The sequence below is a fragment of the Suillus discolor genome (genome assembly GCF_016758755.1).
Source record: "Suillus discolor strain FC423 chromosome Unknown F5147scaffold_31, whole genome shotgun sequence".
In the NCBI taxonomy this organism is placed as follows: Eukaryota; Fungi; Basidiomycota; class Agaricomycetes; order Boletales; family Suillaceae; genus Suillus; species Suillus discolor.
This window is the reverse complement of record NW_024541278.1, coordinates 1-19,120: the sequence shown is the minus strand read 5'-3', so window position 1 is coordinate 19,120 and position 19,120 is coordinate 1. Positions and strand designations below refer to the sequence as shown.

The window sequence follows — 19,120 nt, the reverse complement described above, 5'->3', positions numbered from 1 at the left end:
ATCGTCGGAGACAACAGGCCTGAGTGCAATGCGTTCATCGTAAAACCTGCTATCTCCATGAGCATCGGCAGCAGTGCTTCCGCATCGCTGGCTCGGCCCACGGAACGTATAGGCTAATCCAAGGTTGAAGAGGCACCTCCAAATCAACGGTCGCCTCATGCGTACCCCTCGCTCTCTGCCCCGGTCATCGGGCTATAATGCCACAAGGGTGCGACGGACAGTATGACCCGTGTTTCAATATACGGGACACGCATAAGGAGCAAAGATAGGTTTGCTCTTCGAAATATCATTATTCGGCGGAAAGGTATGGGGGCCGTTGGAACCGGTTGGATAACAGAGGCCCGATCCCAGGGAATTTGCAAGGTCTTAGTAAGGCGGCCTCGTCCCAATGTAGCCATGTGGATCAAGGAAAGGCATAGCAGGTATGATATATGATATATGATATTTGAAGTCGGGCTAACTTTATAATCGGATCATTCCTAGCTAGTTGTCAGATTGCTGAGCTAGATTACATGTACAGCAAATGAAAGAAACTCACAAGCCCAAAGCACCACAATTTCGTAGTATTATTAGCGTTTCCAGTGCGGTGATGATTGCCTATAAATAAGGATTGGGGCTCCGTGCTGAGAGTGTCCAATGTCCGAACGTCGGCTCTCTCTGGAGTCGTCCGGAAGGACCATCCAAAGACTACCCCGAGTTACTTGGATTGATCAGTCTAAGCGTTATCCCCAGAGAGAATCATGATGGAGGGCACCGCCCGAGGTCGGCGCTGTCAGAAAAAAAAGGCTCAGGCTCCAAGGTCCCAGAAGTGACGACTCTGTTTCAGGTTTTCAGATTATCCAAGTCGAACAATGAGTACCACAGCCTATACCAGGCAACTTCCGGGGTAATTGATGATCAACGTTTCAACCACCACTCCAGGCTGCCAGCCTGCTGGAGTCTGGACAGAGTTTGATTGTGATGTAGTACTTAGCTGGCTGTGCAGCGCGTCGCTTACGTAATACGCCTTTTCCGTCTCAACCTCGAGAATCGTCACCGATCCTGATCCTCACAGTAACTGTACTCTTCCTTTCCTTGTTATGGGTATGTCTGTCTGGTAAGGTTGATGTATATGCTCACATTTATCCAATCTCTAGGAATCCCCAAGGTTCGCGCTTCTTTTATCTGTGAAATATGCACTCAACCCTTCTGAATGTCCTTCGTGTTGTAGTTTTTCCGTTATATCTCGTGAGCCAGTCGTCCATTATTCGACCACAGAAGCTGATTTCTCGGTAGTGAGCGGTATCCGCTTACCTCGCAGTTGATCGAGGAGAACAAGATTCCAGAATTTGGTGAGTTATTAGACTTACTTAGTATTCTTGCGCTGAAGTCTTCGAATAGATAATCTCTATCTCGATTTCAATGGAATCATTCATAACTGTAAGTACTAGTACCTGGAGATACGGTGTAAACTGGCGTTCAAATTTCATTCTAGGCTCGCATCCAAATGATGAAGATGCGCACTTCAGAATGTCCGAAGAGCAAATATTCACGGCAATATTCGCATATGTGGACTTGCTATTCGGTAAGATAAAGCCAAAGAAACTTTTTTTTATGGCAGTGGATGGCGTGGCTCCTCGGGCAAAGATGAACCAGCAACGAAGTCGACGGTTTCGCACTGCCAAGGAAGCGAAAGAAGTCAGGGAGAAGGCAGAGTCGAAAGGAGAAAAACTACCAGAAGAGAAAGCGTTTGATAGTAATTGCATTACGCCAGGTGCGTGCTACGTTGTTTCATATGGCATCATGTTGATTATTCTGTCTCAGGTACTCCTTTCATGGTCAGGCTATCCGCACAGCTACGATATTTTATCAACAAGAAGATTACCGAAGATGCTAATTGGCGTGGCGTGCAAGTTGTATTGTCCGGTCACGAAGTGCCGGGTGAAGGTGAACACAAGATCATGGAATACATTCGACTATCGAGAGCCCAACCTGATTATAACCCGAACGTGCGGCATTGCTTGTACGGTCTTGATGCCGACCTCATCATGCTTGGCCTTCTGAGTCATGATCCCCACTTCTGTCTCCTGCGAGAGGAAGTAAAGTTCGGGCCGGCTGCGAAGAAGAAGGGTAACATCAGGTATTTCGTAGTTTTCGTGCATAGGCAGATTTACTGAACGCCAGCGCAAGCCTGGAGAACCTCAACTTCTACCTCCTACATCTCTCGTTAATGCGTGAATACCTGGACCTTGAGTTTCGTGATATAGAAGACACTCTCGCATTTGCTTACAGCCTAGAGCGAGTCATTGATGACTTCATTCTACTGGCAGTCTTCGTCGGAAACGATTTCCTACCTAATCTTCCGGACTTGCACATCCACGAGAACGGACTGGAGCGCCTGTTCGACGTGTACAAGAAGGTTTTACCGTCACTGGGTAAGTCCTGAACTTCGTTATGTCGCACATTGGCTCATCGTTTCAGATGGTTATATAAATGAGGGCGGGGTCATTAATACCCAGCGACTGCAGGTCGTCCTGGACGAAATGACCATATGGGAGCGAGAGATCTACGAGAAAGAATACGCGGACTCGAATTGGTTCAAGGGAAAACGGAGCAAACAAGTCCAAGAAATGGAACTTGCGCGCAAGCGTGCTAAGCTTGGTACAGTTCTCTACTCCTCGTGTCAACAACCAACAATTAATTCATGTTAGTTCTTACGCGCCCCGAACGGGACATTTTCGATCAAGTACAACAGTTTGTCTTGCAAAATCGCAGGAAATCGACGCAGCACCGAACTACAACCCTAACAATGCCTAATACGTTTCCCGCCCGGGAACGGAAGTTCATCAGCACCCTGGCGGAGGAGTTGCATCTGTCTGTTACTTGGGATGAGTACGATGAGGAGGACCAGAATCTTGTTACGTGGCGAATTCCCGGAGTTTCGGACGAACCATCAGCAGAACCTGATGTCGAGCGATCTAACGGAGACGAAAATACTGAGGATGAGTGGGAAGACGTAGACGAGGAAGATGAAGAAGGCAGGGCTGCAGTGGATCGAGTGTTGAAGAAATTCGACAAGGCACCTGTGGTGGATGATGATGAAGGTGGGGGTTTCGACGCTCGACACGAACAATCCATCAATGACAAAATGGCGGAATGGAAGAGAGGATATTACAAGGTGCGTTCCCGCATCACATACTGTTCTTCAAACCAACCGTTTGCACCATAGGAGAAACTCGAAATCTCCTTTGACGATCCCGAAGATATGCACGACTTGATATACCGCTATGTAGAGGGCCTACAATGGGTTATGCACTACTATTACAGCGGGATCGCCTCATGGGGTTGGTTTTACAACTACCATTACGCACCACGGATATCTGGTACTTTTTGCAGTCTTTGTCCTCATTACACTACGCTCACGATTTCTCCAAGATCTACGCGGCCTTGGCGACATGTTGTTCTCATTCGAGCTGGGTAAACCTTTCCATCCTTTCGAACAACTGATGGGCGTCCTCCCGTCCGCAAGCATGGATCACATACCGTTAGCATATCAAGTATGTTCAGTGGCCCTGTGCCGTGCATTAAACTAATCACTCATAGGATCTAATGTACGATCCAAATTCACCAATATTGGATTTCTACCCCCTCGAATTCGAGCAAGATCTAAATGGGAAGAAGCAAGAATGGGAAGCGATCGTTAAGATCCCCTTCATTGATGAGCAGCGGCTGTTACAAGCAATGCATTGTGAGTGGCAAGTTCCGCTTTTTGGCTGTAGTTCGTCATCGCTCCATGTGTGCAGCCCGAGAACACAGGTTGACTCCAGAAGAACGCCGCCGCAATGACTTTGGAACCAGTACTAAATTCTTCTTCAATCCTGGAGAACCCACAGTCTACCCTTCATCGTTGCCAGACTTCTTCCCTCCCATATATCGTTGCACGTGCAAGATGGAATCCTTCGATTTGCCAACTCTTGACGGACTCCATCTCGTGCCTGGACTATGTGAAGGTGTATGCCTCGGTGCGAAGGCCCTCGCTGGATTCCCCTCGCTGGATACATTACCCCACACAGCGCAACTAGGATTTCATGGTGTCAATGTACACAATTCCGAAAGCCGCAATAAGTCGATGGTAGTTCACATACAAAATCCTCACGAAAACCGCAAGGTAGAGGACATTGCTATGGAAATGGTTGGCAAACGCACTTTCATCGGTTGGCCCTTTTTGCAAGAGGGGCTAGTCACTGCCGTGTCCGATTCGTTGTTCAGTTATGAGAAGTTGGTAATCGTACCTGGCACCCCGGAAAAGGTTGTTTCAAATCCACATTCCCACCAGGGCTTAAGCCATTGGAGAGGCAAGGCTGAGCGGATTGAGTCGATATATTCAAAGAAATGTGGAGTGATCACTGGTGACGTCGATGTCCTAGTGCACGTCCGTCCGCTAAAAGGTGCGTGCTGGTATTTTATGGACGTTCATTTTTACACATTCGTGCAGGTTTGAAACGCTTGGAATCAGGCGCATTAGTTAAGGACTACGAAGGACCCGAAAAAGAACTCGAACAAGCCGTCCAGATGGTCATCTCAGAAGTTGCATCTGAAGATCCCAGATTCCTCGAGAAGGATGCTCCACCTCTGTCGGAGGAATTTCCCGACGGAACGAACATTTTCTTCCTAGGCGAACATGCGTATGGTGCGGCTGCCCAGGTGTCTTCAACTACCGACAGTGCTTTGTCTGTTATCTTGGCGGTATGTTACAACGTCTACCACGATTTATCTTTCTAAATGACCTCGTAGTTCTTTCCTTCAGATAAAACGGAGAACAACAAATTCAAGACTATTGTCGACAGCCGTGTTTCTCAGCACTACTTGCCATCGTTCAAAGCAGCTTCTGCAATCGGCATATCACCCAGAGCGCTCTCTAAGATCACATCTAGCTTCATGGTTCTCACCTCCGATCATCAGAAGAACAATCTCGGATTAAGCATCAAGTTCGAGGCTAAGAGCTTGAAGGTTATTGATTACTCGCTGAAGACCGGTCGCTATTGGGAGTTTAGCGAGAAGGCAGTTGACCTCATTCGTGAATATAAGGTTGGTTCTATTGAAATCGCATTTGAATTGGAACTCAGTTCTTTGCAGGATAAATTCCCAGAAATCTTCGCGATTCTGGACCAAGGAGGCGACGGTAAGATGTTAGACTAGCTTAACCATTCCTTGATCTCAACTCCAGGATGACAGATATGGCCCGTGATACAGACATCTTTAACTCTCACGCTGATGCCAGGGTCAAGGAAGTAAAGTCGTGGCTCAAATTGAAGGGGGTCCGAGATCTCGAACCAGTTTCCCTCTTCTCGGACAACCTAGCGAAGGTATATCAGAATCACCATTTACACCGAATCGTGTTTCACTCAAAGCTGCCTTTAGAGCACTGTCAAAGAAATCGAACAGGTTGCTGATGACATCAATAAGAACAGGTCTAAAGCGACAATCAAGAAAGCCATTGTGAAGAACATCCCTCGCCACGCAGTTCTGAAACCGTCGCACGCTATCTATCGACTTCAGAACCAGCACTTTGCTTTGGGAGACAGGGTGACTATGGTTCAAGATTCAGGTGGAGTTCCGTTGTCTGCGAAGGGCGTTGTCGTTGGCTTGAACACAAAGTCGATGGATGTCGTGTGGGACGTGCCATTTATGTCCGGTACGACGCTTGGGGACAGGTTAGTGGAACACTTCTTCTGGCCTGAGACACTTAAACTTGTAATTCGTAGATGTTCTCAGTATCGAGGTTCGACTGTAGAGTTCAACTCATGTCTAAACCTAAGCAACCCCCAATTCATCGCTTCTACCTCCCCTGGTTCAACTTATCCTCCTCGCCCAAACGTTCCTTTCAAACCTCGATCTGGTCCGTATCCAGCCATCCAGCCTGCTCCTGGGCATCACGCTGTTGCTGGATTCCGTTCTGCTGCACAGAGGTGAAGTCCCTGTGCTCGCGGGTTATATACGGTGCTAACTTTCGCACAGCCAACACCAACCACCCGTAGCAATTATGTCCAATCCGAACCGGGGTCGTGGAGGGCTTGTCCCTCGCGTACCTCGTGGAGGCCCTCCCTTTAATGGCTACGCAGGATCGCCAAATGGGCGTGGTGGACCTGCAATAAACGGTCGTCCTACATCAACAACGGAAGGCACCTCAGGAGGCGAAGCTTCTGGATCGATATCGCAACCTTCCATGAACACTAACAACCAGCCTTCCTCTCATGAAAATGGTGCACCAAGCAGAGGCGGTGCAGTCCATCGCCCTTATCCACATCCTAGAGGTGGTTTTCGAGGACGAGGATATATGTCGCATCTTGATCGCGGGAGAGGAAGGGGTTACCGAGGAAGGGGACGAGGTGTCGTTCACCCCGACTCTTCATGAGCTCCGTGTATTTTTACCTACCTATCTGTAGCCTTGCTTTCGTCCTCATGTAGTTTGATTTGCATGTTATTTGTTCGATGTCAGTCCTGGATGATACTCACTTGACCACATCAATCGCTCAAGGTCGTGTCCACCAGAGTTCGCGTTTTTGGCCCTGAGGACAATGGCCCCCCAATGTTTGCACGGAAAAATGTTATGTTGCGACGGATGAATAGCCTGATATCTAGACACCCAGCAGGCTTTTGCCTCCTTGCCAAACAGCGAAACTGATGGCAGTCATGGGTATGATCTTCAAGTAGCCTATTCCTAATCCGACGTAGAAACCTCTCCACCCTCCGCTTGCGTACACAGCACGCACAGTCTCTCCCAACCGTAGCCACCTATCTGGTCTAGTCAAACCTCCGACTTGCATTCGCCGACGAACAACCTCAAAGGGATACGACACAGTCTGTGAAATTGCACCAGAAACAGCTCCAATGGCGAGATTTGCCATGGGGTGAGGTCGCTTGGAGTGGTCATCTATGACTGGGAAAAAATGCGCCCGCAAGAAATCCCAAGTGAGAAATGCCGTGCCGGCGTAGGGAATCATGCCCACCATGGTCACGGTAAAGCCACGGTAAAATTTTAGAACGGGAAAGCGTTCAAAGATTTGCGCCCCTGTGGTCCGCGTTGCAGGGGAAGACGTGGAACCTTCGTTATATATGACGCGCATAGCTCTGAGAAAGGAGGGACGCATCTGGTCGGAAGAGCTAGACAGTCGACTATGGAACGCCATGCGCACGCGGACCAACTCGAGTGGGTAGGTGAAAGTAACGGAGGTCATGCCTGTGGCGAATACGATTGAATGAAAATATATGACTGAGGGCCCGGCTCACCTGCAAGAGCGCCAGCAGTAAACCGTCTAAAATTTGTTTCTTTATCCCTATCAGGTATCACAAGCTGTATGGTACAGTAAGTAAGTGCGTACACATATGAAATAGTTGACGTACCGCTCTCCATTGGTCATAGGCCATAAACTTTATGGCTGCGTATGGAAATATGCGTAGAAGAGTCGCGGAGTGGCCTTGAAGCAATCCTCTGGCACCACCATCTCTATATATTGCGAGTCCGGCTCGATAAGCTCCAGTCCAAGTTCCTTTGAGGGATGAAGTCAGTCCGGAGGTAGATGCGGAGATACGCTGTCGACTATACATACCAGCATACTTCTGGAAATCAGGGTTTGAGGCTTGGAAAAGGATCTTGACTCTGTCAAGGGGGGCCACGGCCGTCTTTGCCTATATATGCGGTGTCAATGAGCCACAGAGAGCATGAGAAAAACGAAGCATACGATGCATCCTGCCAAACCACCAGCAATTCCAGATCGAATAGTAGAATCGAGTGAAAGTTTGTCTCGCTGGTGAGAGACAGTAGAATTCATGAATACCCCAGCTGTCGCTATGTACTGGACGACGCAGTCATACAGGAAGCGGAGGATGTTACTCCCCCGAAGCAAAGCCGAAATAGACAATCACAAGCGAATTTCTTCACGTGACTCCAGAAGGCAGAATCAACTGACCCGGATCATCGACATCGCTCCAACATCGCTCTCACAACTGACAATGGCAAGTAAAGCGAAAAGCTCAGATGTCAAGGTTCTCAAAGGTCAAGAAGGTGAGGCCCAATTGCTACTCCTTCATGCTTTTCTCATTTCGCATTAGCCGAAGATGCAATATTGCAATATCTGAAAAGAGTGACCCAGAAAAAGGCGCATATATGCGCTATACTGACATGACATGCAACAGATGAACCGTCCATTTGGTGCTGTAGACGTCGCTGCCAACCTGAAAGGTGCAGTGCCGAAGGCTGCAACGCAGAAGATCCTCGTCGCTCTAGCAGAAAGGAGGGAGATTGTGCAGAAAACATATGGTGTGTATAGTTTTACAAGTCAGAGCTTCTTGCATTTACGACCTATCGAGGGAAAACGAGCTTCTTTGTTGCCAATCAGGCTAGCATTGACACGGTTCCTGCTGACAAGCTTACAGAACTTGAGGTCGAGTGCAAGACGGTCGAGGACAGTAACAACGTACTTGCGGTAGAGGTCAAAGCTATAACAGCAGGTAAGCACTGAACGCAAGCAGATACAGTCCCCTTATATGTAATCTCAACCCCGAAAGAACTATCAAAACTCAAAAATTGTCCAACGGACGAAGAACTCGAGGCCCAGATTGCGAGTACGAATAAGGAAGTAAGTACACGACTCTCACCGGTTTTGAGGGAACCAATATGACCTGCTTTTGTCCCAACAAAGATAGCGCAACTCACCGACAGACTCGTCCCCCTTCGCTCTGGTGCACCGCTCATTTCTGCTGAGGAACTCGTCAAGATCGATGCCGACTGGGCGAAATGGCGAGCGGAATGGACTCGCCGAAGAAAAGTCTTCATGACGTTAGTTTTTTGCCTACCTACTGACACTTCCAGACCATCAACGCATCCGATGCATCCAGTCGTGTTACTGATTACCAGGCTAGGTTTTGGCAGCTTGCGACGGATTCACTCCCACCTCAAGAGGCCGAAATGCTCCTGGAAGATCTAGGGATGGAGTTCGATACTACAGAACACAAGACACTCGAGAAGGGACCTTTGTGTGCCATACAAGGTACAAACGCGCGTAGTAACCTTAAGAGGAAGCGGGAATAGTCGATCATCTCGGCTTATTGCACAACTGTCCGTTTATTCATGTGCTTGTAAACATCGCGATAAAGACCGAGAAAATGAGTCATCGATGATTAAATATCGAATGCTGGGCTCTGCCATCCCCTCCGCTTCTCCTCCTCCCTCTTCTTATGATCAACGCTTTGCTTGAAACTCTGCACCTGCTTTAGACCTTCCTTCCCGGCTTGCTCTACTCGTTCGACGGTAGTCGTAGCACCTTCCAAGGCGCCTCCAACATCCACACCCGGGATCCTTTCTGCAAGCGGCTCCGCATGAGTTCCTAAAGGACCTCTCTTCTCCCCCGAAAGAATTTGTGGTTCCGCGCCCATCGCAATCTTTGCGTTGCCGCCCAAATCATCCTTGATGACTCCTGTTCCAGTTGCTCTCCAGCCAGACAGCAAACCACCTTCCATCCGCCGGAGCTTCCCTATCTCGCTCCACATTGCAGCAACGACAGACGAGGTAGTCCCAAGCCCAGCATCCTTGAACACCTCTGAACGTCGCCCAATATCAAACGCCAAAGCGTCGGTAGTATCGAACAGCCCCCGGATCTGCTCCTCCAGGGTGCGTGAAATCGCTTCGCGGAAGCGAAGCATGATGACAGGCCTGAAGACGGATGCAAGGATGGGGTGGTTGGACTGCTTGACTTGCATGTTGATATCTTCCGCCACATTCACCTCGATGCGCTCGATCTTGAAGAACCGTCCAAGACGCTCGCGCTCCTTAAGACCTTGGGGCGTGTTTGGGATCAAGCAGAACTTGAGATCGATATCGATACCCTTTGGTGGCAGATTGAACTCTATGAGACCTGTGAAGTCCTTGGGCCCGACAATAGCAACCTTGTCCCTATAGAAAAATGATACCTCCTTGAGCGCGAGCTGGACTGCTTGCATCCGAATGTGCGTGAGTGTGCCAACGGCAGTGGTGGTTGACTGCGATCCGGCGGGAGCGGTGATGTCGACGTCAGTGATATTGCGGATGTAGACGTGCCCAGGAAGCAAGCTCAACGACGAGATGTCGAAATTCTCGAGGACAAATTCGATCTCATTATCAACATACTCGGTTCTGTCAAGCTCGTCAGCGAATGATGGAAATGCGCAGTTAACCCTGAACCTACCTTGGAGTCGGAATGTCCTTGATGACGCTCAAGAGGCGTGGCGCATAAACGTTGAAGACATCCTGCCAGAACCATGAGGCTTGATCGAGGGCAAACTGCATACCAATGCGTCCGCCCGTGCCAACGCTCTGCGCCAAATCTTTACCGAACATAGCATGTGCCTTCCGCACGCGCTGCAAGTCTGCATCCCTTGCGATCGCCTGTTGGAAATCACGAAGCTCGTGCCTGAGAGCCCGTACATCCTCTTTCCACTTACGCCCTGCATTTGAGTCTTGATCAAGAAGCTGCTTCCAGCGCTCTGCGAGCTGGTGGAGCATGTGATGAGCTTCTTCTGATCGTGCATAGGTAGGCTCGTCGAGGCTCTTCCGGACATGAGCGAAGAAATCATTGAACCAGCTCTTCAGGTCTTTGTCGTTCCTGACGTGTACGGCGCACAGACGGGCCTTGGCGAAGACGTCATCCAAAGACTTGCCACCTGCGACACGCTCGACGAGCGTACGGATACCATAAAGGGCTTTGAGGACATGCTTCTCTTTCGATGGATCGTCAATGAAGGACTCGAGCGATGTGGACTCGTTGATATCAGTGGCAGTATCAAGAGACTTGTTAATCCACTTCGATACGATGTTGAAAAGTGTGGAGATGGCGTGATGGTAGTTCTCATCCTTCTGCGCACGTTCACAGATCTGCGCAAAGTACTGTCAGCACCGGCAAGGTTTGCTAAAGAAAAGAAAACGGACATTATAATAAGTCTGCTGCAGGCGAATACGTGTACGCTCAGCCGCTTCTTCAGCGGATGCCTTCACCTCTTGCCCGACGCCTATAGCCTTAGATCCCGTCTCTTTCGCAGCATCCATGGTGTTCTCAAATTTCGCTTTTGTGTCTTGCTCACGCTCCCGTTCGATTTCTTCAGGGGTCTTTCGCTTGCGCCCCAGGTTGTCCCGCTCACCTTGCCGCACTCCTGTGTCGAGCTCGCGTAGACTTTCCTTAGTGTAAACGGCTCCGGTTTCAATGTCCCCTGCGAGGTCAGCCATTGCCAGACGTGCAAAAGACGCAAAGTCATTCAGGAGGACAGTTGCTTCATCACTGACGTTGGTCCAAAGAATGTGCAGAAGAGCACGAATGGTGGAGCGGATGGATTGGAGATCGGCGGACGCTTTATCTGTATCAATTCCTTCTACACGCATGTCTGCGAAATCTCCCTCAGAGAGGTGCCAAAGGACTTGTTGCAAAAGGTTGTCATCTATACCGCAATTAGATTTTGAAATTGAGGAAAGTCGAGGTGCTCACGATTTTTGTTGTCCCCAAGCTTCTTGTATGCAATGAGGAGGTCTTGTATACCGCGTGCAAGAACTTCTCCCGACTCGCTGATCTTTCCCGCATCAGGAGATTCGACGCTCGCAATGATATTCTGGAGTGTCCAATCGATTGCGGTATCCGCCTGCTCCTGGGTGGGGAGCTTGCCTGCGTCGAGAGCAGCGATAACAGAAGATAATTTGTCCATGGTGTGTTGTTGGGAAGTTGACATCAGACTGTTGGGGAGAGTGGAGCGTTATAAAGACACAATATTTATAGGAGCTCGTGACAGAAAAGGAGTACTGGCAGTCATAATGACGCACATGGTTGGACTAGTAACGTCATAGGAGCTAAGCTCTCCTACGTACTGGATTACTCTATCATTGTTCCACCAGCTATGAGTTCGACCACATATTAATGGCAACGTTCGGGCCCAGGGGTAAACGTTAACCGGTAACGTTTCGCAACTCCCTTCAACTGTCAACATGATCAGATCAGTAGCCGCATTCAAGTTGTGACTAAAATCACACAAGTAATAAGTCAATTTTAAATTCCCTGCAAAGTCTGAAGCCAATATTAATTAATGTCAACGCGACAAATACCCGTACTTACTATTGCTATGTTCAAGCAGGAAGCCTCATGTGATATAAATATAGCTGTCAACATTCTATTTCCGGTGTCTGAAATTATTTTTGTCAAACTATATGAGACTTTGATCCGACTACACATTTGGCCTCATTTTTTTCCTCGCTTCCCTCCATTACAAAACCAAAGCGTTCTTTGTTTCTTTACTTCTATCACCACCACCAACTTTGAGATATGTCTCGTTCCACTCTTTCCGTGCTTTTAGCCATCGCTGTCACTTCAAAATTCGCCCTTGCTCAACCCGACCCAGCTGACCCAACACCACTTGTCGACAAGACTTATGCCTACCCGTCAGGAATTGTGAGCTTTCAGGCCCTCTCTCGTTGTGCACCGTGTTCACATGGCATTAATTTTTCAAGCCCTACCAGGTCGACTACAACACCGCTGCTATCCGTGGCCCTCAGACCGGCTATAACATTTGCAACTCCACCACACAGAACCAGAACTCTTTGTGCCAAACCTCAATGGTGAACCACATTGACGGTGCGTCTCTGGTTAACAGCTCTGCACGCGTTCATCGCTCATAATGTCCGTATTGTTTTCAGACTTCTGCTTGTGGGCACCGCCCATCCCTAACTCCACTATCGGCGATACCGAACAAGAGGAGGTTGCATGGTGCACAAAGCCTGGCCACGGCACTCGTCTCATCCCCAATGGTGCCCTCCAGGGTGTTCAGTATCTCGTTACATCGGAGTACATTCAAATTGCTGGTTTTATCGACCAGACTCAGATTAACATGAATGCTCAAGACTACGGAGGAGAGCTCGACCCTCACGGTGCTGACCTTGTGAGTCTCACGTTTGTCGATTAGAGTTAAATTGACTGTGACAGCGTGGGAACCCTCTTGGAGGTTTGATGTATTCCAACGCGTTCCCAAGCAACGGTGGCAACAACAACTCCTACCAGCAAGTTATCGACTGGACGAAGTAAGTCGTTGAACTAAAATCAATTCCCGTTCTCGTTCTCATGTACCGCAGCTTCATGGGTGGCGATGCCTTCTGTATCACAATTTGTGATCCTGCTTCCAGCAGCGCAAACCAGTCCGCTTACTGCCAGAACATCTACGACCGCATGGGTTGCAGTTACAACATGCCCAACAATGCCCAGAACGGTACCTTCGAGGTCTGCGACTCTGATCTCAAGATTCCTGCTGGTCTTTACGTCACCGGCGGCGTCACCATGACTTACAGCCAGCCGGATTCCGCCGCTGTCGACCCACCCTACACAGCTTTCACTCCCGCCTCATCCAACTGCGTGACTTATGCCAGCTCTGCTCTCTACACCGGTATCGCCACCGTTACCCCTACTGGCGTCTCCGCTTCAGCAAGTGGCGGTGCTAAGGCCACTGGGACTGGCTCGAACTCAGCTGGTGCTGCTGCTGCAACTCAGACCGGCGGTGCCGTCGCTCTTGGCGTTTCGACCCTTGCGGGTGTCACCGGTACCCTCTTCGCAATGATCTTCCTCTCATGAATCCAGTGTGCCATTGACTATATCATTTAGACTTGCATATATTAATATACCTGCACCTGTACGCTGACATTCATGATGGTGATGGGTTATCTGTTTTACCTTTACTGGAGACGATTGTTGTTATATGCAGCGACGGACTTGTTCATTTTTTACTTCGGCTCTTTGGGTTGGTTGACTCATGCTGTTTGATGTTACTGTTTGGACCATACCCACGAACTGGAATATAGCAACCTTGGTTACTGTCTCTTGATGTGTTTGCTGTATCTTCAACCTCCGTATGCGATGTGGGATTTACAGGAGGATGCCTACTCGCTGGGGGCTGTGGCTGGTGCTTATGTATCTCGAACGTAGGTTCTCCTATCCTTTGAGTCCAAAGCATCTGCCCTCGAGTTTTATCACACCATTGTACGATTGACTAACAATACAGGCATTCACACACCAAAGGTACATGGTTTTTCAAACTTATCTGCTAGCAAACTAACAAGTGAATTCAGGATTGCTACGAGTCACTTCTATGCATGATGCGAGAGTGGCACTTTTTGAAGCAAATCAAACGGTCTGGCCAGGGCCATCATCCTGGAACTATTGCTGCCATGCAACCTGGTGCATGTGCGGTGATGTGTCCAGCTTGCCCCCATCCAGGAAAGAATTTACCTGTGATTGGGCAAGTGCTCCGCCTGAGTCAAAGTGAGTTTTAATGTCTGTAGTTCATTGTTTTTGTGTCTTATATGTTATTGAATGCAGATTCTTATATGTGCTGTTCCTTGCAATTGATGCCAATTTTCGACTTGTTCAGCGCAATGTTTCTTCAGATGCTATCGATCCCGATGTAGCACTCGGATTGGCGTTGGGCTCGTATCCTGCCAAACTCATAGGTATTCCACATACACATTCCTCGACACTCCATTTTACCTTCAGAGAGTTCTGTGCGTTCGTCTGAGTCATCCGAAGGTCGTCCGTCCATTTCCGAGGCTTGTATACAGTTCCGATCCTCCGTACCATGTCCCGTCCGTGTCCGTTTGACTTCGCTGGTGCGTTCTTCACTTGGTTATCTTCTTACCTGTGCTTCTTACCCGAATCCGTGCCCACCCTAGGGGGGGGTAGTTCATAGGTTTCATCTGGGTTTCATGAGGATTTTGTGTATGCCAGTGACTTTTTTCATGTCATATGACTGAGTTTCATATGGGTTTCATATAGGTTTCATATGAGTTTCACTATAGCAGTGATGTTCATATACTTTTCATATGGGTTTCATATAGGTTTCATATAGGTTTCATATAGGTTTCATATGAGTTTCACTATAGCAGTGATGTTCATGTCATATACTTTTCATATGGGTTTCATATAGGTTTCATATGAGTTTCATATGAGTTTCACTATAGCAGTGATGTTCATGTCATATACTTTTCATATGGGTTTCATATAGGTTTCATATGAGTTTCATATGAGTTTCACTATAGCAGTGATGTTCATGTCATATACTTTTCCATTTTTCATATGACTGATTTTCATATGAGTTTCATATGAGTTTCTTATAGGCTTCACATATGTTTCACTGTAGCAGTGACATTCATGTCATATACTTTTGATATCATATGACTGAGTCATCTGACTCATATAGGTTTCACATAGGTTTTATCAGGGGGTTCTATAGAATTTTATATGGATATTACACATCGGTAATAAGATACAATGTGTGCTACGATTATCATCCTGAATCACTGAATATAAATCACCTATTTTCTCAATTTCCAAGTGAAACTATATGAGTTTCACCACATTTCTTAATGCTGCCCTATCTATTTGGTCCGACGGGCGCACCCCTGTAAACGTCACCCCGTCACCCCAGCCGCAAATGGAAGTCCATCACGTAAGTGGCTGTCCGTCACCCCACCTTTTTTTTTCCCATCCGCCATTTTTTGCCCTTGGCGCTGTCAGCGTCACCCCTTCTTTTTCCCATGAGGTGTCGTAAGTGGCTGTCCGTCACCCTCGCTTCTTTTCCCATCCGCCAATATGTCCTCTTGGCACTGTCCTTGGTGCTACAAGCGTCACCCCGTCACCCTCGCTTATTTAGACCCATAGGCGTCACCCCGTCACCCTCCCTTATTTAGATCTATAGGCGTCACCCCGTCACCCTCGCTTATCCAGTATCTTGGGCATCACCCTCCCTTATTTAGATCCATAGGCGTCACCCTCCCTTATCCAGGCGTCACCCCGTCACCCTCCCTTATTTAGATCCATAGGCGCCATGCGTCACCCCATCACCCTCCCTTATTTAGACCCATAGGCGCCAGGCGTCACCCCGTCACCCTCCCTTATTTAGACCCATAGGCGCCAGGCGTCACCCCATCACCCTCATTTAGATCCATAGGCGTCACCCCGTCACCTTTGCTTATCCAGGCGTCACCCCGTCACCCTGTCCGAGTTGCTTCTGGATGCGTCATCCCGTCACCCTTGCTGATTTAGACTTTAAGGCATCACCCCATCACTCTCACCTATTTATAATCAGGCGTCAACCCGTCACCCTTACTTATTTAGACTTTCAGGCATCGCCCTGTCCGAGTTGCTTGTGATGGACGATTATGTAAATTCCCAGCAGCTGTTTTGCGAGCTCGTTCTGTGAGGGCACTCTTTCCACTTGTATATTTATGAATCTTAGTATTAAAACCCGCAGCTTTAATGGCTCGGGTGACAGCAGGATCGTTTCACAACTTGCCTTCTTCTTGCTATCGGCACTTTGAAGAAGATGATCGAGGCCGTGAATGCTTCTTACATCACCATCGACTTTAACCTGCATATTTAGATCATAGAGCCTTTTGTACTGTTTTTGTCCATCACTGTCCTGATGCGAATCGGTTTGAAGTCATGGATCATATATGATTCATGAAAAGAGATCATTTCATTCTGGTGCATCCATCACTGACGATTCAGTCAGCTCCAGGTATCATACAACACATGTCAAGAACAGCTGGGCACTGGTGTGATCAAGTTCCTCGACATATTCTTATTCAATCGTTTTATTTTGGACCATCCTTGATTTTAAAGACCATATATGACTGCAGGTGTCAGCTAGCATGTGTTGGGGACGTTCCATCACATGTCGACATGCTTGTGAACCATGCTGGCTTCCTGCATGAGCGACGAAAATACATATGTAAGGTTAAACACATTTTTTATCACCTGTGCGCCACAGAATCTCAGTTCATGGGAGAACATGTCCGCATGCATAGAACATCTGTGATGCCTGCACGTTCTAGGTCACCTCCTGATCCATGAAGCCCTTGATGAGTCACTAGCATGTGCTATTCGAGCATTTTCAGCAGGGTCGACGGCTCATGCATATAATTTGGCAATCTTTGTTTGAACCAAGGACTTGTCCAAGTATGGACTTTCTGGCGATCGATGCAATGAGTCGCGAGATGTGATTGCTTGCAGAGGCATTCTGCTGAGATATTCGCAACTAATGGAAAGTAAATGTGCGCTCAGCCCATGCAAAATATTCAACTGTCCAAAAATAGCTTTACTCCACCATTGGGCGCAATGCATATATCCACGAACAATATTTATTTTCATCCGATGTTCACGGCTGCCATTCGACTCCCTTCCATCCAGAACATGATTGGACACGCGACTATGATGCAAATGTTACCGAACATTGTGTCTTATTTTTGTACTCTCCATTCCTTCCGACATTAAAGAGTTTTTTTTTAGGTGGCGCTTCAATCGTATTAACTGGATACAGACAAGCACGTCTCTTCATGTGGATGAACCTCGAATGAGAGGACTCATTTCCGGTGACCATCAGCCTTTATTTTCCGCGTATTATGGCCTAACCTCACATATCATGAGTGCTCGAACAGAATCCTTGCTCCGATCGTCGTGCGTCGAGATCGCCGTCTCCTCTTTCGTTCTTGATATTTCCGTAAATGCTGTCATTAGTCCATCGTGTTTTTTTCACCATGCCACGCCTTCAGGTATTTTTTTTCCATCCTTGCAGGCGCAGGCCCATATGTTTGAAATCATATAAAACCTTGCCAGCGCCATTCATCCGTCATCCAACGATACAGTACAACATCTCTCAATTTATCATCGCATACACTTTGCTTACTGATATAAATGTCCGACAACGACGTCTGTGACCATCCAGGATGCGGCATGGGACCATTCCCGACCTACGAGATCGCGCGAAAGCACCGATACCGCTACCACTCCGTCCCTATCACATTCCTGATTGATGGGAACGAGCATGTTGTAGGCCAATCGGACGGGCGTTATACCTGCCCGCTCCCGGAGTGTAAGATCGTCTTCAAAAAGCGTGAAGCTATCCAGAAGCACATCAACGTCGTCCACAATGACTCGGTCAAAATCAAGGTCTTTGACGCTTCTGAGTTTGGTAAGTTTCATGAGACACCGAGCGAGCATCAAGTCACACTGACCTAAATAGATGTCCCGAGTAGTATGGGGCATACTACCGCGCGACGTCGCGTTTACATCAGACGCGTCGGTCGCGTCAGTCGCGTTGGTTTGCAGCAGTGTCTGTTGTCAGTATCTGTGGTAAGTTAAATTAGCATACATGAATGTTAAATGTCGTGTCAATATCTGTTGTCAGTATCTGTGGTAAGTTAAATTAGCATACATGAATGTTAAATGTTGTGTCAATCATGTCAAGTCTCTGTGGTAAGTAACCCAATGTCGTGCTGTCGCGTCAATCTCTGTGGTAAGTAAATGTCGCGCTGTCGCGTCAGTCTCTGTGATAAGTAACCCAATGTCGCGCTGTCGCGTCAGTCTCTGTGGTAAGTAACCCAATGTCGCGCTGTCGCGTCAAGTCTCTGTGATAAGTAACCCAATGTCGCGCTGTGCGTCAGTCTCTGTGGTAAGTAACCCAATGTCGCGCTGTCGCGTCAGTCTCTGTGGTAAGTAACCCAATGTCGCGCTGTTGCGTCAAGTCTCTGTGATAAGTAACCCAATGTCGCGCTGTCGCGTCAGTCTCTGTGATAAGTAACCCAATGTCGCGCTGTCGCGTCAGTCTCTGTGATAAGTAACCCAATGTCGCGCTGTCGCGTCAGTCTCTGTGATAAGTAACCCAATGTCGCGCTGTCGCGTCAGTCTCTGTGGTAAGTAACCCAATGTCGCGCTGTCGCGTCAATCATGTCAGTATCTGTGGTAAGTCAAATGCATACATGAATGTTAAATGTCACACTGTGTCAATCATGTCAGTATCTGCAGTAAGTAAGCCAATGTTGCACTGTCACATCAATCGCATTGGTCTCTGTGATAAGTAAGCTAATGTTGTACAGTTGCATGGTGTCTAAGCTAGGTAAGCAAAAATTAAATAGCATACATGAATGTTAAGTATGAATAGTAAGACAAAATCACAGCAATTGTCGTACAGTTGTTACAGTCACAGCAGTGTCTGTGGTAGGCAAGCCAATTTTAAATAGCATACATGAATATTAAATATGAACAGTAAGACAAAGTCACAGCATCATTTTGGTAGAGCATTGTGA

At 48.0% G+C, this 19,120-nt stretch overlaps 7 protein-coding genes across 7 annotated transcripts; 5 read left to right on the top strand and 2 right to left on the bottom strand.

Annotated features, from left to right (window-relative positions):
- Positions 1-1,013: 1,013 nt before the first annotated feature.
- F5147DRAFT_696991 (exonuclease II) lies at positions 1,014-6,539 on the top strand. The gene is made up of 21 exons (XM_041437487.1): positions 1,014-1,083; positions 1,137-1,147; positions 1,211-1,227; positions 1,276-1,331; positions 1,381-1,419; positions 1,475-1,753; positions 1,804-2,119; positions 2,170-2,414; positions 2,461-2,640; positions 2,691-3,157; positions 3,209-3,362; positions 3,415-3,536; positions 3,583-3,727; positions 3,783-4,427; positions 4,475-4,725; positions 4,774-5,067; positions 5,116-5,161; positions 5,215-5,345; positions 5,401-5,693; positions 5,745-5,948; positions 5,998-6,539. Exons 1-21 carry the CDS (start codon positions 1,080-1,082, stop codon positions 6,392-6,394), a joined length of 4,296 nt encoding a protein of 1,431 aa, XP_041292197.1. The 5' UTR covers positions 1,014-1,079; the 3' UTR covers positions 6,395-6,539.
- On the bottom strand, positions 6,540-7,945 carry F5147DRAFT_696986 (mitochondrial carrier domain-containing protein). Its single transcript, XM_041437486.1, has 5 exons — positions 7,722-7,945; positions 7,590-7,668; positions 7,384-7,529; positions 7,270-7,333; positions 6,540-7,219 (listed from the first exon to the last, which is right to left on the bottom strand). Exons 1-5 carry the CDS (start codon positions 7,809-7,811, stop codon positions 6,618-6,620), a joined length of 981 nt encoding a protein of 326 aa, XP_041292196.1. The 5' UTR covers positions 7,812-7,945; the 3' UTR covers positions 6,540-6,617.
- Positions 7,946-7,992: 47 nt separating this feature from the next.
- On the top strand, positions 7,993-9,070 carry F5147DRAFT_577797 (TBPIP-domain-containing protein; the record flags this gene model as incomplete). Its single annotated transcript, XM_041431418.1, has 7 exons — positions 7,993-8,044; positions 8,092-8,123; positions 8,176-8,299; positions 8,350-8,490; positions 8,548-8,639; positions 8,682-8,881; positions 8,902-9,070. 7 exons carry the CDS (start codon positions 7,993-7,995, stop codon positions 9,068-9,070), a joined length of 810 nt encoding a protein of 269 aa, XP_041292195.1.
- F5147DRAFT_203642 (uncharacterized protein) lies at positions 8,988-11,728 on the bottom strand. Its single transcript, XM_041428566.1, has 4 exons — positions 11,493-11,728; positions 10,943-11,445; positions 10,203-10,888; positions 8,988-10,150 (listed from the first exon to the last, which is right to left on the bottom strand). The coding sequence occupies exons 1-4, from the start codon at positions 11,704-11,706 to the stop codon at positions 9,160-9,162; spliced, it is 2,394 nt and encodes a 797-aa protein (XP_041292194.1). The 5' UTR covers positions 11,707-11,728; the 3' UTR covers positions 8,988-9,159.
- A 508-nt stretch (positions 11,729-12,236) lies between these two features.
- On the top strand, positions 12,237-13,973 carry F5147DRAFT_696977 (uncharacterized protein). Its single transcript, XM_041437485.1, has 5 exons — positions 12,237-12,443; positions 12,503-12,626; positions 12,689-12,930; positions 12,975-13,069; positions 13,121-13,973. The coding sequence occupies exons 1-5, from the start codon at positions 12,318-12,320 to the stop codon at positions 13,611-13,613; spliced, it is 1,080 nt and encodes a 359-aa protein (XP_041292193.1). The 5' UTR covers positions 12,237-12,317; the 3' UTR covers positions 13,614-13,973.
- F5147DRAFT_577779 (uncharacterized protein) lies at positions 13,968-14,311 on the top strand (the record flags this gene model as incomplete). Its single annotated transcript, XM_041431415.1, has 2 exons — positions 13,968-14,057; positions 14,108-14,311. Coding segments are annotated over 2 exons (294 nt in total), but the record flags the coding sequence as incomplete, so codon positions are not given.
- Positions 14,312-17,729: 3,418 nt separating this feature from the next.
- F5147DRAFT_774208 (uncharacterized protein) lies at positions 17,730-18,234 on the top strand (the record flags this gene model as incomplete). The annotated part of the gene is made up of 3 exons (XM_041441577.1): positions 17,730-18,006; positions 18,058-18,167; positions 18,223-18,234. The coding sequence occupies 3 exons, from the start codon at positions 17,730-17,732 to the stop codon at positions 18,232-18,234; spliced, it is 399 nt and encodes a 132-aa protein (XP_041292191.1).
- Positions 18,235-19,120: the final 886 nt, after the last annotated feature.

Bases quoted from the DNA above. Each gene is read 5' to 3' on its own strand.
- F5147DRAFT_696986 (XM_041437486.1), bottom strand. From the start codon at position 7,811: ATGAATTCTACTGTCTCTCACCAGCGAGACAAACTTTCACTCGATTCT. The intron at 7,530-7,589 runs GTATGTATAGTC...CATCCCTCAAAG, and splicing joins TGATTTCCAGAAGTATGCTG to GAACTTGGACTGGAGCTTAT. The intron at 7,334-7,383 runs GTACGTCAACTA...TGTACCATACAG, and splicing joins CCTATGACCAATGGAGAGCG to CTTGTGATACCTGATAGGGA.
- F5147DRAFT_203642 (XM_041428566.1), bottom strand. From the start codon at position 11,706: ATGGACAAATTATCTTCTGTTATCGCTGCTCTCGACGCAGGCAAGCTC. The intron at 11,446-11,492 runs GTGAGCACCTCG...ATTGCGGTATAG, and splicing joins GCTTGGGGACAACAAAAATC to ATGACAACCTTTTGCAACAA. The intron at 10,889-10,942 runs GTCCGTTTTCTT...TACTTTGCGCAG, and splicing joins TGCAGCAGACTTATTATAAT to ATCTGTGAACGTGCGCAGAA.
- F5147DRAFT_696977 (XM_041437485.1), top strand. From the start codon at position 12,318: ATGTCTCGTTCCACTCTTTCCGTGCTTTTAGCCATCGCTGTCACTTCA. The intron at 12,444-12,502 runs GTGAGCTTTCAG...TAATTTTTCAAG, and splicing joins ATGCCTACCCGTCAGGAATT to CCCTACCAGGTCGACTACAA. The intron at 12,627-12,688 runs GTGCGTCTCTGG...TATTGTTTTCAG, and splicing joins AATGGTGAACCACATTGACG to ACTTCTGCTTGTGGGCACCG.
- F5147DRAFT_696991 (XM_041437487.1), top strand. The intron at 5,346-5,400 runs GTATATCAGAAT...AGCTGCCTTTAG, and splicing joins TCTCGGACAACCTAGCGAAG to AGCACTGTCAAAGAAATCGA. The intron at 5,949-5,997 runs GTGAAGTCCCTG...ACTTTCGCACAG, and splicing joins TTCCGTTCTGCTGCACAGAG to CCAACACCAACCACCCGTAG.